Source organism: Hordeum vulgare, chromosome 7H (genome assembly GCF_904849725.1).
Source record: "Hordeum vulgare subsp. vulgare chromosome 7H, MorexV3_pseudomolecules_assembly, whole genome shotgun sequence".
In the NCBI taxonomy this organism is placed as follows: Eukaryota; Viridiplantae; Streptophyta; class Magnoliopsida; order Poales; family Poaceae; genus Hordeum; species Hordeum vulgare.
Window position 1 is genome coordinate 573,963,408 of NC_058524.1, and position 15,445 is coordinate 573,978,852.

Consider the following 15,445-nt stretch of genomic DNA (forward strand, 5'->3'; position numbering starts at 1 on the left):
CTGATTCATTCGGTGCATCTTATTCCTGCCGTGCGTACGTGTAGAACATGCACGAATTCGAGCAGGAATCCCTTCTCGGACCGCCCTAAGTATCCGATCAGTAGGCCATACGTAGGCACGCACTGATACTAAGATCAGCAAGCTAGCTAAGCTTAATGTGATGTTTCGCCAACGCTTTGTCTTTTCCCGCTAATTAATTTGGTCTACTAGTGTGGAGCTAGCAACCGGTAGGTATACCCACTACAAATTCCTAATTCCTCTACTACGTCAGTGCAGTGACAGATATGTTTCTTTTTCTTAGCCAGCAAGAAAATATCTGATTTTTTATATTAATTATCGCCAGAAAAATATCTGTTTTTTGTCTATATATACTGGGGCAGAGAGTGCTAGACCGATATTATCTCCTTGCTCCAGAGTCCAGACAATAGAGGCAGTGCACCTGAACAACTATCTAGCTAGCTATAGCTATATCGGCAAGTCGGCAAATTAAGCTCGTCCATTAATGGGGCTCAAGCTCACGCTCCCGCCGGCAGCACTGCTCTCCCAGGCGGCCAAGCTGGGCTCCCTCCTCGTCCTCCTCCTCCTCGCGCTGCTGCTGCCCGTCTTCCTCAGGGTCGCCTACGGCTACCTCCTCTTCAACGGCATCGTCCTCGCGCTCGGCATCCAGGCCTTCGTCGGCGGCGGCGACGGCACCGCTTCCATCGTAGTCGACGACGAAGACCGGCACGGGTCTTCGAGTACCGGTCAGGTCGTCGAGGCCTCATCGTTCCAGACGGCTGGAGCTGGATTATCAGTCCGTCCCGACGACCGGGCGGCGGCGGCTGCGCATGATGATCATGGCGTCGTGCCTGCCTTTGTGGTTGTGGCGAGTAATATAATCGAGCTGAAGATCAAGACCAAGGAGGTGGTGCTGAAGGTGCTGAAGAAGTGCCCGTCGACGGCGAGCATCTTCTTCCTCAGCGCGCTGAACGGCAGCCAACAAGCCGGCGGAGAGGAAAAGGTACGGCAAGAGGAGGAGGAGGAGGAGGATTGTGACGTCGGCATGGACGGCGACGTGACGATGAGTCGGGAGGAGCTGTTTGCCAACACGGAGAGGTTCATCGGCAACTTCCGCAAGGAGCTCAGCATGCAGATACAGTAGCCCCCGGAAGCTAGCGTAGATATTTTTTGCTTAGCTTTTCTTATTTTTCTCTGGTTCATGGTCAGGAGTATGTTTAGCGGGACACTTAGTCCGTGATCACTTGTGTAACCCCTGTTCATAGGCTTAGGATTTTCGGTGTGCTTAGGTTTTCGAATGACATAATCATACTAGTCTCTCAATTATGTCCGGCAATCTCTGAACAAAGTGAATGCAGCTGGTGGCAAAGCCCAACAACATATTTTTCAATAGACTTTGCTTCTTCACTCTTTTTCTGACGAAAAAGCGGCAGGTTGCTGATTTCCATTGATGAAGTGAAACAGTTATAGGCAACTAATAGTTGGGAAAGGAAAAAAGAAGAAGAAGAAGAAGAAAAACGGGTGACGACGTACATGACCTGCCAGCCGAGGTTCACCGGCAAACCGGCCGGCCAAGGCGTACTTGGACGTGGTAGCCGAGAAGGATGCCGACGTCGTCGATGAATATTCGGCTAAAGCATTATATCAAAGAAATGATTTAAGGTCACCACAAGTCCAATTGAATCCTGTCCACGAAAGTCAAAACGGGCCACGCGGATGTATACGTGGAGCAGCGACGACGGCACGCCACGCGTGGACGGCGGTCGACGTCGGATCTCGGTGTTGTAGACCGGCGCGACAACGAGGACGAACGCCATGCCAACGCCGGTGACGAAGCGTGCCTGCGTCTTGGTCCATCTGTAAAAGTATAGACTGTGTTCGGTTTAGGTTTAAAAAAGGAGAGTTTTTTATTTACGGTATACTTTAGTGAATATGGAAAGTTAATTTTTATGATTCAAACAGCTGAGATTAATATATGGGCAACACTGGGCTCCGGTGCGTCGGCCGAATGTTTTCGCCCACCCGCCGATTTGCTATGCGACACCGTTAGATCAAAGTTCTTCTGCTGTTTTTTTACCTTGTTCTCGAATCCCCGAACGCTCGCCGCGCCGACCGTCCCGTCGGGGCCATCCCGCGCTCCAGCACTCAGCTCGCCCCCCGCCGCCCTAGTCGCCGGTTGGAGCTTCATGGATGCAGTTCGTCCCCGACCGCTTGCCGCCTCGGCCGCCCGTCGAAGCACCATGGATGCAGCTCCGCGACTCAGCTCGTCCATACCGCTCGCCGCCCCGGCTGCCCCGCGCTTCGGGACTCAGCTCGCCCCGACCATTCGCTGCCTCCGCCGCTCGCCGGTGCACTCGCCGCTGCTCATGCCCGTCGGTCTTCACCTCGTCGGTCGCACCTCACCCCCTGTGTTGCAAACGCTGGAAAAAAAGCTTCAACCCCCAGATGAAAAAGCTTTAACCATAAATGGAAAAAGCTTCAACTGACACTGCGAATCAGGGAAAGATACATCCGCTGACACCAAACGCTTCAACCTTAGATAAAAAAGTTTCAACCAAACGATAGAGAGAGCTTTAACAAAGTGCTACTCAAAAACGGAAAAGGTTTCAAACGTTTACAAAAAAGCTTCAACCGTGAAAGCAAAAGGTTTCAACCGTATATAGAAAAGCTTCAACCGTTAAGAAAAAAGCTTCAACCAAATACTTCAACGAGGGAAAAGTTGCAAACGTTGACAGGAAAAGCTTCAACCGTATATGGAAAAAGTTTCAACCGTCGCCCCAGCTTGCAGCATCTCGCGTGTGGTCATCCTCGGGCACCGCCGTTAGGCACGGCGGCTGCCGGTGGAGAAGTTGCGGCGCTCGCCGACGACGCCTGAGGTTGCAGGGGGAAAGGGGGAGAGGGAGGAAGAAGAAGGTAAGGCAAAAAAAACTGAAAAGGAAGATGCTGTGAGCTAGACAAGGATCGAATGATAGCCACGCGACCGGTCGAACATTTCGGCCGGCGCGCTGGCGGAAAACGTTTCGCTTAATATATATTGTTCCTTAAGGTGGGCAGTACTAAGCTATACGGCGCCTGCACGTGTATTGCATCGGCTGCTTCAGGGGTAAAATCGGTAAAGGCGGCACTGCGGACAATTTTTATGTTTTGACCTATGAGACTAAGAAAATCCAAAATTGACCTCGTTATCAAAGAAAAAAAAACAATCTAACCTCTTTTTGGGACGCCAACATCCCTGATGTTTGATTTGCATGGAAAACACCAAGGTCCCTGGCGTCTGGTACGGGCTTGCATGACCGGCTAACCCGCTAAGTCTGTGACGTGACAAAGGACCAGACGCCAGGGACCCTGACGTCTCGTCGGACCAGACGCCAAGAACCCCGGCGTTTGGTACCCAAGAAACCCCAAAAAAGATGTTGCAGTGCTGTACGTGGGAGGCGAGCACAGATTTATAGCCACAATTTATAAATTTGGCCCCTCAAACATCCACGGACGCGTTCAGGTGCATCCGTGGACACTAACAGGTCACATCTTAAATAATGCATTCTACAGTCGGAAATCTCAAATCTCATATCTTAAATCCATACAAACTATGCAACTACTACATTGATGCATTATACACATAGTTCGACTACTTCATCACTATTAACATGTCATCGGACTAACAAAATTTGACATGTTTAGCTATGGTGGACATTAGCCACGCTTGTCCTTGCCTTTTCTAGAGCCCTTGCCATCCTTCTTATTCAATTCTGCTCGCGGGCAAGGGTGCGTGTTTCTTTGTTGTCGTTTCTTTAAAATGTGGGCGCGGATGGCTTCCTCATGTGTGATCGCCCGCGCTACTGAATCAGTCGCCTCTACCTCGGCCATTTCCTTCGCGAGATAGGCCTCACGAACCTTATCCTCTCCTTTCCACGACGGGCATCCCGTTCCCGGTGGGACTCGAAGTCTGTCGGATGGTGATGGGGAAGGAGAGATTTCTCACCCAACGAGACCTCGATGATTCTAGAGGAATCGAGCTCCCGTTGAGCGGACGATACCGAGTCGTGACAGAGAGATTGTGACGTCGTCCGGGCTTGTCCTCGCGAGAGCGACGGATTGTGATGCGAAGCGCCAATGCCTCCTCCAATCCGAAGGGGACGACACCCAGTCCATGGATCTAGAATGATCGAAATCGGATTCACTGCCCTCCATGTCGAAGAAGGTCGAAGATTGTCGAACATGAGTTAGGATGGCGGATGGAAGTGGAGGGGAGGATAGTGAAGTGGCTAGAATTTGATTAAGTGAACAGATGAGGACGAATACATGTGAGATCGATGTGTGACAGTGTGGGCTAGGAGGGCGTGCCCGGACGCGCCTGGAGTTCTCCGTATCCTCCTCATATTTAAAATGGATATGAGGGATGCCGGTCAGCCCGAACCGTTTAAGGCTGATTTAAAAGGCTCGGTTGAGTTAATACTTTATGACCGATCAATGATCGGATTGCATGTCCGGATGTTTAAGTGGGGTATATATATAAGGGATCTGGCCCTATTACTGGTCACTCGATTATTTCATGCAATCTCGACAGAAAATGAGTGCTAGTTGTAGGCAAAGCCAACATGCGAGGCAGGGCCACGGGCAGGACCTATTTGAATTTGGATTTGCCTTCTTCATATTGTAGAAATATTTTTCATGTTTTTAACGTGGTATAATTCGCATATGCTCACATACACATGCACTTACCTTATTCTTAGAAACACCTTCAAGAAACTGAATCGATACGATATCTTGAGATTAATGAAATCATTATATAATCCTCATAATGGATGAAAACATTTCATTCCAATGAATGAACATCACTGAAAAGACTAAAATAAATTTTAAAAATACAAGCATCCGTGGCAAGTTTAAGACTTGAACCCTAATGGGATAGTTTCTGCTACAAGGAACAAGATGCCTGAAATTTGAATCCGATCCGTCGATTGGTGTATAGCAGAACTACGAGAAAAAAGACGATGGCACAACCACCAGCAAGGTCTCGAGTCTCAACGAGAACGACGTAGAGTAGGGATGTCAGACAATGACATTGTCAATGAAAGGAAGTCGAAGGCGTGAGGTTTCGTGGTCCGAGAAGAACCGAAGGTGCCGGGGCGGGGAGGAGGGGGGGGGGGGGGCTTTGGAGGAATGTGAGCAGGCAGTGTCAAGGGAAGGGAGGGGTGGTTGGCGGGCGTCCGGACGATGGTCCGTGTATGGGAGGTGTCGGATGAAGAAGACAGGAAAAACAGAAAAACTTAAAAATCGATTGATGCTGAGTTTTTCTTTTCTGTGAGGGGTCCTAGTATATTGTCCGCCCCAATATATTTTTACTCTCGAATACTCCTTCCGTTTCTAAATATAAATCTTTTAAACGATTTTACTAAAGGTTTACATACGGAGCAAAATGATTGAATCTACACTCTAATATATGTCTATATACATTCGTACGTAGTTCACTAATGAAACCTCTAAAAAAGACTTATATTTAGGAACGGAGGGAGTACAATAGAGGGATTGGGCACGTCTGTCATTTGGCGAAGAGGGCCTCCATATCCTCCAAGCTCCGGCCCCTTGTCTCCGGCAACCGCAGGTGCACGAACACGCATGCCATCGCCGCCACGCCGGCATAAAGGAAGAAGCACCCGGGCATCGTTATCCATCCGGCGAGGGATATGAACGACATGCTCACCGCCCCGCACGTCAGCCGGTTCACCGCCATGCCGAGGCCCGCGCCCTGAGCGCGTAGCCGCAGCGGCATGATCTCCGCGGCGTACGTGGACGCGAGCGGCCCGAACCCGATCGAGAACGCCGCCACGAACGCCATCACGGACGCCACGCACGCGGCCGCGCTCGCCCGCGACGTTTCACGAACGCACAGCGTGAGGGCCAGAGCGGTGAACGACACGGCCACGCCGCCGGCGCTGGCCAGCAGGAGCGGGCGCCGGCCGACGCGGTCGACCAGGAGCATGGCCACGAAGATGAAGCACGTCTTCACGATCCCGACGGCTACGGTGGCGCCTAGTACGGTGCTATTCGCGGACATGCCGGCCTTCTTAAACACCAGCGGGCTGTACAGAATGACGGCGTCGATGCCGGACGCCTCCTGGAAGAAGTGCAGCCCGACGACGCATATGAGGATTCGCCTGACTGTCGCCGACGGCCGGACGATCAGCTCCTGCCACACGGAGCCAGCAGCCTGCGGCGCATCAAGGGCCCGATTGATGTCCTCTAGGCGGAGGTCGGCCTCCGCGGCAGTGTCGGAGGTGCGCAAGAGCACCGCGCGCGCGTCGGCGTGGCGTCCGCGCATGGCGAGCCATCGAGGCGACTCCGGCATGGCGAGCACCCCCACGGCTAGGAGCACGGGCGGAAGCACCCCGATGGCATACATGATGCGCCAGGCGACGTGCACCGGCAGGTCGGCAAAGGCGTAGTTGGACGTGTAGCCGAGAAGGATGCCGACGTTGATAAAAATCTGCCCAAAGGACAATATGAAGAACAGTTTAAGCTCCTTCCCCTGTGAAATCGAATCCTGTCCACGAAACGCTGGCAGCACATACGTACGTCGAGCAGCGACGAGAGCACGCCACGCGTGGACGGCGGCGAGATCTCGGCGTTGTAGACCGGCGCGACGACGAGGGCGAGCCCCATGCCGATGCTGGTGACGAAGCGTGCAGCCAGGAGCGCCGCGTAGCTGCCGCCGAGGGACATGGCGAGCGCGCCGGCCGTGAGGAAGGCGTTGCCGATCACAAGCGTGGCGCGGCGGCCGAGGACGTCGGCCGTCCAGCCGGAGATGAGGATGGACGCGAGCATGAACACGTTCATGGACCCCGCGAGCACCTCCACCTGCGCGTCGGTGAGGCCCAGGTCCTCCCGGATGAGGAGCTCCGCGCCGCTCATCAAGGCGAGATCTGCAGGGGACGCACACGATCACCTCACGCGCCAGAGCATGCATTGGTCACGTACAAATACGAGCCATGGACGATGGCGACGATGTAGGATGCACCGCAGAGGCTGAGTATCTGACGTACTGTAGCCCGTAAGGATGGTGGTCATGGAGGCGAGCGTGACGCAGGCAAAGGCGTAGATGTTCCGCCGTGGCTTCTCGACCACGGCGAGCAGCTTCGTGGTGGTGGCTTCGGCGGCTGCATCGTGCGTCATGGCGCCGTCTTGTTTCCTCGCCGGCCTCAGGTTCAGCCACACCTTTTTTCCTTGAAGCAGAGATCTACAACTTGGTGCACTTGCAGAAGACGACGAGCAAGCTAGCCGGTGAGATCTGCCACCCCACAGTTTTTATTTGTCTCTTAGCTCGTGGAAATGACAGGTGATTGTCACCTAATTAACACGAGGCAGGCCTGCGCAGATCTTGGCAAATGACAGCCATAAATCAATCTTTTGGTTGCCCCTTATGCTTTGTTACCTTTTGTGTTTTATAAAATAACATTCTAAACAAGCTATCGTCTGGCATGCATTGCAATGAAAGCAAACCATACAACACGTTTTAATCCAATAATCATGATTAGAGACATTTATTTAAACATGGCATCAATCTATGTTGCCCTTTTTTTTTGCAAATACATCTCTCTACCTCTCTCTCTCCATCCATCCCTCCCTCTCTAAGATGAACATCAACTTTTCTATTTCCACGCGATGTTTTCTTGAGACATGCATGTGCGATTATTGATGACTTCTTTTGTCTTCAATCTTATTATGATAAGGTATTCATTTGCAACACGGATCGGCCTCGATACGAAAATATGGATTGTGTGATGTTGATTTAAATTACATCATAAATAAAATTTTAAAATTGTTAAGGCCTTTTTTGGAACCACTCAAATTATGATAATTCAGTTTTTATAATCTATATTGTCTTCAAATAGAATAAATTTATGTTATAGATTATAAAAACTAGATGGACAGATTATTAAAAACTCACAATCTACTTTACCCCAGATAAAACCAGATTATGAATTGCTAATGACTCATTATCCTTATAAAGTTGGAGGTAATTACTACAGACAAGTTATTATGTAATGTAAAAAACCTAGATTACAATTTATATAACCTAGCCTTCAAACATGCACATCTAGATTACTTTATAAACTTGAATATATAATCTATCTTCATAATCGAGATTATCATAATCTATTGTGTTTCCAAACATGGCCTAAATAGATAAAATAATATCATATTTAGATTGTACACATCACCATTATCATTATAAATATAATTTTAAAAATTAAATAGGTAAACTAATATTATATTGAGATTCTACACATTTTTTGAATCAAATTTCATATATAATAATTTAAAAATGGTGTTACGGTTTACAAGATTCCATTTTCAAAAGTATTTGTCACTTATAATTAAACTGCAGATTAATTAACAATACGGATCAGCCTCGGTACGAAAAATGGATTGTGCGCTATTGATTAAAATTACAACATAAATATAATTTAAAAAATGTTAAATAGGTAAAATAACATCATATTTAGATTGTACGCATAATTATTGATTAAAATTATATTATAAATAGAATTTAGAAAATTTAAATAGGTAAGCTAACATTATATTCAGATTCTACACATGTTTCTATTCAAATTTCATATATAATGATTTACAATTGAAGTTACGGTTTAAAAGATATGATTTAAAAAAATATTTGTCGTTTATAATTAAACTGTGGATTAGTTAATAAAAACTGTATGGTTTTTCTGGAAACATACAAAAAACGATTTGTTTTTTCACTTAAGTCTTGACCGCGGGTTAATTTCATAAAAACTGAAGGGGGTTTCTGCAAAAATTACAAAAACGATTCGCTTCCTCTTTCAAATCCGGACTGCGAGATCATTTCAGGAAAACATAAGGGGTTTCCATGACATCACTCACGGACGACTAGAAACACTATTTACATTTTCATTAGCTAGAGAAGGGCAAAACCGATGGACGAGCCAATACAAAATGGTGGGTTCTAGCATCTCTTTTTTTCCAGGGAAATAAGGTGTTTTTAGTACTCAATCAATGTACAGTCTGCCTTACAAAGTTATGGAACAACACCCGGACCCGATCGAATCCATAAAGCAGTGCGATTCTCACATCTATCAAAATTGATTAAAAAATGACTCGCAACATTTTGATCATGCTTCACATACGAGATCTTCACCTCTCTGCCCTCCTGCAGGGATCTCAAAATAGTATCCACCATCATGGTGTATCTTGGGCAGGGTTCTAGAATCTACAACTGGGCGTGGCAAATTTTATTCCTTCCTTAAACGCCCAAGAAAGCAATCAGACGTGTCCACAGAAAGTAACCAATCACGCTTGAGATAATCCCTTTCTCTAATACAACATCATCATCGGCTAATAAAACATGTTGATACCAACTTAGTTTTCCTCTACCTCCCATTTCAAGTATGCACCATCGCAACAAGTCAAGAACATGCATCAATTCCTTCTGCATAAGTAGTACTATAAAAATCTGTTTGTTTTGAGTTTCCCAATACTACAAGTGAGAGGGAGCAACTATGGCAAGAGTGCCTCACCAAGTGAACAATCTTGGAATTAATGAATTGAAATTTTCATTTATTTATATGACATCTTGAACTTTTATAAAACCAATAAAAATGGCTTATAATTATTCTCCCTCCTTTTCAAAATATAAGGCTGGTTGTAATGGGTAGTATCATATACTAGTATCATGCATATGATACTAGTGTATGATACCACATTCGTAATGCATATTATCATATGTTAGTATCATAGGATAGTTCATTTATTATCATGCAAGACACATAGTAGCACATCATTTAATATGATACAGTATCATAATATGATACTCAACCCTCTCTTTCTTCATTTAATTCTATGCTACCTCATCGAAATTGCTTAGTTGACATGCATGATACTAACTATGATACTCCCATTACGGACAGCCTAAGACGCTGATTGACATTTCTCGCCTTTGCTGCATATCTTTGACTATAATTTCCGTGTGTATTATGTCTATGAAATTATTGTACAGTCATATGAGTTAAAATTGCTTGGCAAGACAAATACGATATTCCACTTGTATATCCTTAATCCAAGTACGTGGGTCTATATTAGTGGTCAAAGTCGTCCAAAAAAAAAAGTGCAAAGTCATTTGCGTCTTATATTTCGGGAAGGGGTGAGTATTACATTATTTCTTCCTTTCATCTTATTATAAATTATTGTTACTCACACTGCTGATATTTTTTTCTAAGGATGTTCGCTACCACTACACATTACCGAAGGCTAAGAGCAACTCTAGTAGACCCCGCATCCGGCCGGTCCGCAAAACGCGTTTACAGTTCGGGAGAAACCACTTTTACGGGCTGGCTCGGACGGCCGCAGATGCAGACCCTCCAAACAGATCCGTATAAAAGTATATTCGTCAAATATGCACTTATACAGGTCGGCTTTTGCGGGGTCTGTTCGGACACCGTCGTGTCGACCTGAAAACAGAAAACGCTCAATTCTCGCATTTGACATAAGTTCCCACAAAAAAGTTCAAACTCAAACAAACATAACATAGTTTTATGCGTAAATAAAAGCTAAGTTCAGTACGACAAACGCAAAAGAGGGCCTTGCATCATCTTGGCCGATCTTCACTCCGCACCATCGATTCCATCTTGAAGTTCATCGGCACCACTGAATCCACCTCCGGCGCTTGTCCCAACTCCCGCACCGAAGTCATCGACATTGCCACCATATGGAGCAGAGAAAACATCTCCGAAACTGTAACACAGGTCGGCCGACGCGACCATTCTCCTCTTCAAGATCTCTCTCCTTGCCATATCATATCATGTTTTGGTGAGGTCGTCCATGTCATCGCGGTTCATTGACATGATCTTGTTCTCTTTGGTGAGCAACAAGGACATGGATTTGTTTTCAGCGGCGCGTGCTCTTCTCTCCTTAATGGCAGCTTTGCGGAGCCCCTCTTCTTTGAGCAATTGCCACTTTTCTTGCTTCTCTTTTGCCTTCTTCTCGGCCAACTCTTTTTTGATCTCCAATGACTTTAACAACATCAACTCATTTAATTGCACCATGGCATCAATCTTCTCCCTCCAACTCGATGCTTCTTGCTCTCTCTTCATCTTCTCCTTAGTCTTGTTGTCGCCATCGGGCTTGTTCAAATTTCTTGGGCCATCATCATCCATGTTTGGAAGCGAGCCTCTCTTCGTTGGGGATTCTTTGTCGATCAACTTTCACTTCTCGCACTTTTGGAGCAACTTCCAACAATGCTCTAGTTTAAATAATTTGCCTTCTGAAGCTTCCATGTCTTTGTATTTATGTTGGGCAATCTTGTCCTACACAATGTGAACAAAGTGATGTAATCAATTCTCATGATGCAAATATGATTATGCACAACTTGAACAAAGGCAAAACAAACTAACATAGTCGGATTCCACGGTCCCACTTGGAGGTGCATTGCGTACTTGCTCCAAGCAAGCTGCCCAACGGCTGCACATAGGCTTCATATTTTCCCAACGCCCTTGAAGCGGCCGAAATGTGCCTGGAGTCCTATTAGGGTACTTTGCCATAATGCGGAAGTATTGATCTTCGATCCTTTCCCAATATCTCTTGGCGGTTTGAGAAGTACCCGTGCATGCATCAAAAGACACCGCACTCCATGCTTCGATAAAAGCTTGATCTTCCAAGATCGTGTAGTTCTTTGATCTTTGGCTTTTCCCAGATTTTGATTGCGATTGCTCATACGCTTCCGCTTCGATCTCCGTAAAATCATCCTCACAACCATGATCATCCACGCCGCCCTCAGTTTCATTGTAGTCGAATGCAGCGAACGGGGCTTGATCAATGTCAACGACATTGGTGTCCAACAAGTTCACGAACTCCGAAGTTGGATTGTTTGAACCACTGCTATATTGAACGATTAACAAGTCACGAGCTATCGCAACAAATGGCGAAAATGAAAGGAAATGGCCATGACCGAAGACGCATACCTTCCGTCCATTTCGTCGAACACCTCGCTTGCGAGGGGAGCGGCACCGTTGAGCGGCATCGTCGGGGCATCTCTTTCCGGGATGGAGTGAGAGGATGAAGGAGGCGGCTTGTTTGTAGCCGGAATCCTCTTCCTCTTGCCGCCCGCGGCCTTGGTGACCTTCTCCGCCGCCAGCCGAGATCGCGCAGCAGCGTTGGCGCCCGGAGCGCAAACCTTCGCGGCGGGGGCTGCCGGATTTCTGCCCTGCACGACCACGTTGCCCTGCCGCTTCCGGGCAGGTGCGACGCTAGCTTGAGCGACGGCGGGGCCAACATGGCGGCGACGAGATCCGCCCGAAGGGAAGGAGCCTGCGCGACCTCGAAGGTGACGGGGGCAGCAAGGAGGCGTCCATGGCGGCGAGGGACGGCCGTGGAGGATGCACCGGAGCGTGCGATGGCGAGGCAATGGTGGCGACGGGTGGGGGCAGCGGGAAAGGCTGCGCTGAAATATCCCTTCCGCCAAATCTCGCTGCGGATAGGGGTTGAGCTCGGGTCGGCCTCCCAGCCTGTGAAACTAAAGGTTGGGGGTGAAGTTTTGCCGTGCCCCGTGGAATGCGGGGTCTGATCGGACAGATTTTTCCGTCCCGACTCGTACTGTAGCAGTTATTTTGTGGACCGGGACGAAATGCGGGGTCTACTAGAGTTGCTCTAAATGCTACAAAATGCTTGGCTTCCACTAGCAGTTTTTAACCCCTTCCATCTAGGACAAGCGACCTGTATATATAAATGAACCCCACAAGAGTGTATGCGTCAATGAAATTAAAAGAACGAGACAAAAGAGTAGCATATCATACTAGCAGTGGCTTTTTTTTTTTACTTGCTTGGAACAATATTAGTGCAATCAATCAACGATGTGTACTGGAGACAAAAGAGTAGCATAAAATATTTCAACTTGTGTCTCATGCAGTGCAGTTCTCCTCACGGTGTCGTGAGGCGTCTTCGGCTAATACCAGCCAACATCCATGTGAGGCACACTGTTTTCTGCTTCCTCTTACTTCATGAACTTCACAAGAAACTTGCATCAATTCCCATAAAAATCCTCGTTACTCTCCCTTGCATTTAAAAAAAACAGAGAAATACCTTCGGCCTCTGCATCAGCCCGATGCATACGGCTCCTTTGTTTATAAAAAGTATCAAACAATCCGCGGTTCCACATAGTCTTTGACAAAACATAGAATAATCAAAAGTAAAATGAAAGGCGTCACAACCGATAAAATAGGGCTAGATGCCTAACCATCTATCATATTACTGGACTGACATCCAAAACGCTTGTAGATATAGCGCGCTACCATCTCCCATCGGGTAGACCCAGTAACCAAAGGCTCCCTGATTGTCACAGGAGTGAGTAATGACCATGTACGGATCAATATCGTAGCTCTGTGTAGTACCTACAAATATATATATATTGATACGTCTATTAAAAACCACATCATTCCTACAGTTTCATATAGCCCAAAGAAGTGCACAAGCTCCTATACAGATGTGTCTCGTAATATTCGTGTCCACTCCATCTAGCCACGTTCCAAACAATGTGTTGATGCTATCCGAAGGTATAATGTTAAAGGCTATGCGAACCTTGCATATTAATTATTTGTCGTTGTACATTCATCGAACTGAAAATGCCGATTATTTTATCAACCAAGGCCTTGCACAAAGTTACACAGGGATGATTGAGACACACACATGCTGACAAAGAAATTTGATGCCATTAAAAGAGCTCGAGGGTGTGACAACCTTTCTTTTGCAATGTTTTTGACTTAAAGGAATTGGTTTGGTATGCAAAAAAAAAAAGGCAAAATACAATTTTGACAACAAATATTTTGAATAGTTCTGTATTCATTTCTGCTAAATGTGTGTGTGCAAGAGAACTTGCATTGTTGTTGAGTGGTTTGCGTATGAACAATCACCCAAGGGCATAATTTGGCGCGTGGGGAATGGGTCTCTCATCCGTACCTCGAGAGATCCTCGGATTCCACGCCCCTATTCTTGCCGACCTATTACCCCAAAGCGCAACTGTCGGTTCAATAGGGTTTCAGATTTTTTGGATGCAAACGGTGCATGGAGGTGGGATCGACTTCAGGATCACTTATGGGCTCTGGACGTTGAACATATACTGAAAATACGAACCTCCCCCCAAGGCAGCGTATGGACTTTGTTTCATGGGCTCCTGAGAAAAGTGGTGTGTTCACCGTCAAAAGTGCGTATAAAGTGGCTACATGTGATCATAATGTTTCCTTCGCTGGAGGTTCTTCTAGCTCTGTTCCGAATGGTTGCCGCTCGATTTGGAATTGCATATGGAACTCCTCAGTTCCTCAACGGATGAAAATCTCTGCTTGGAAAGTCGCCACAGGTTCCCTACCTACAGAAAAGTGCAAAGTTTTCAGACATCTTGCGACAAAATCGACGTGCCCTTTATGTGGCGTTGAGGAGGAAGGTTCCTTCCATGCTTTAATTTCTTGTTCCCATGCCAGGAATTTATGGCTGGCCATGCGTACAAGATGGCCCCTCCCAGGTGACGAATTGTTGATTGATAATGGAAAGGAATGGCTGCTACATTTGCTATCTAGATGCTCTGATAATATACGAGACATGATCATCATGCTTACATGCCGCATTTGGCAGTTGCGGAATGACCAAACTCACGGTAAGGATGTCCCTCCACTCAAGGTCACTGCCGATTTTTTGGACAGCTATTATAAATCAGTTAAGTTGGTTGATCGTTTCTCAACTGGGGAGATTATCAAAGGAAAGATGCCATCTTTGGCTGTTCCTTCCAGGACTGAGAAGCAGACGCCTCCTGCATCGCCATTGCCGAAGCCTATGTCAGGCCATGTAGCTCTGGAAAACAGAATTCCCGACCGCTCGCGTCGCCTCCAGGGGCGACTCGGGCGCCCAGCCGCCGCCATCCTCGGCCTCTCTCCTCCCCTGCTTCCCCGCCGTCGTCGGAGGAGGCCGGCGAGCGAAGCTCGCCCGGCGGACGGCGGGCCTTCCTCCCTTCTTCACGAGGGGATCCTCTGGCTGAGATGCGATGGCGTCCCTGGGCGTACGACATGGAGCCGGAGTTGGCGCGCTCGGGCGGCGGTCCGATGGGATCCTAGCGGCGCTGTGGGGGCTGCCGGCGGATCTGGGGTTCACAACGCCAGATCGGTTCTCCTCCTCGGATGATGCTGGATCTGAACAAGGTGGTGGCGCCATCCCCTTCGTCAGGGATGACGGTCAGGTGGTGGGTCCTTGTGGCGTTGCCGGTGGCGGGGGATCTTGGGATCCCGCTCCCGGGGACGTCGCAGGATGTGGTGGTCCGTGCAGGAGAGATGGGTTCTTCGAACAAATCTGGGTAAAAGCTTGCTTTCGGCTACTGCCAAAGTCGGCGATGGCGGCGTTGTCTAAGTCGTTCCCTTCCTGAAGGTATCGCCGAGGA

The 15,445-nt window shown here is 47.7% G+C and overlaps 2 protein-coding genes across 2 annotated transcripts; one reads left to right on the forward strand and one right to left on the reverse strand.

Moving 5' to 3' along the window:
• The first annotated feature begins 399 nt into the window (after positions 1-399).
• Positions 400-1,404, forward strand: LOC123409972. The gene has a single exon (XM_045102842.1). It carries the CDS (start codon positions 503-505, stop codon positions 1,139-1,141), a length of 639 nt encoding a protein of 212 aa, XP_044958777.1. The 5' UTR covers positions 400-502; the 3' UTR covers positions 1,142-1,404.
• A 3,966-nt stretch (positions 1,405-5,370) lies between these two features.
• On the reverse strand, positions 5,371-7,286 carry LOC123411094 (polyol transporter 5-like). The gene is made up of 3 exons (XM_045104020.1): positions 7,041-7,286; positions 6,574-6,920; positions 5,371-6,484 (listed from the first exon to the last, which is right to left on the reverse strand). The coding sequence occupies exons 1-3, from the start codon at positions 7,168-7,170 to the stop codon at positions 5,540-5,542; spliced, it is 1,422 nt and encodes a 473-aa protein (XP_044959955.1). The 5' UTR covers positions 7,171-7,286; the 3' UTR covers positions 5,371-5,539.
• Positions 7,287-15,445: the final 8,159 nt, after the last annotated feature.

Coding starts and splice junctions, on each gene's coding strand:
- LOC123409972 (XM_045102842.1), top strand. CDS start 503: ATGGGGCTCAAGCTCACGCTCCCGCCGGCAGCACTGCTCTCCCAGGCG.
- LOC123411094 (XM_045104020.1), bottom strand. CDS start 7,170: ATGACGCACGATGCAGCCGCCGAAGCCACCACCACGAAGCTGCTCGCC. Junction 6,921..7,040: donor CACCATCCTTACGGGCTACA/GTACGTCAGATA, acceptor CGTCCCCTGCAG/ATCTCGCCTTGATGAGCGGC. Junction 6,485..6,573: donor TGCTCTCGTCGCTGCTCGAC/GTACGTATGTGC, acceptor TCCTTTGGGCAG/ATTTTTATCAACGTCGGCAT.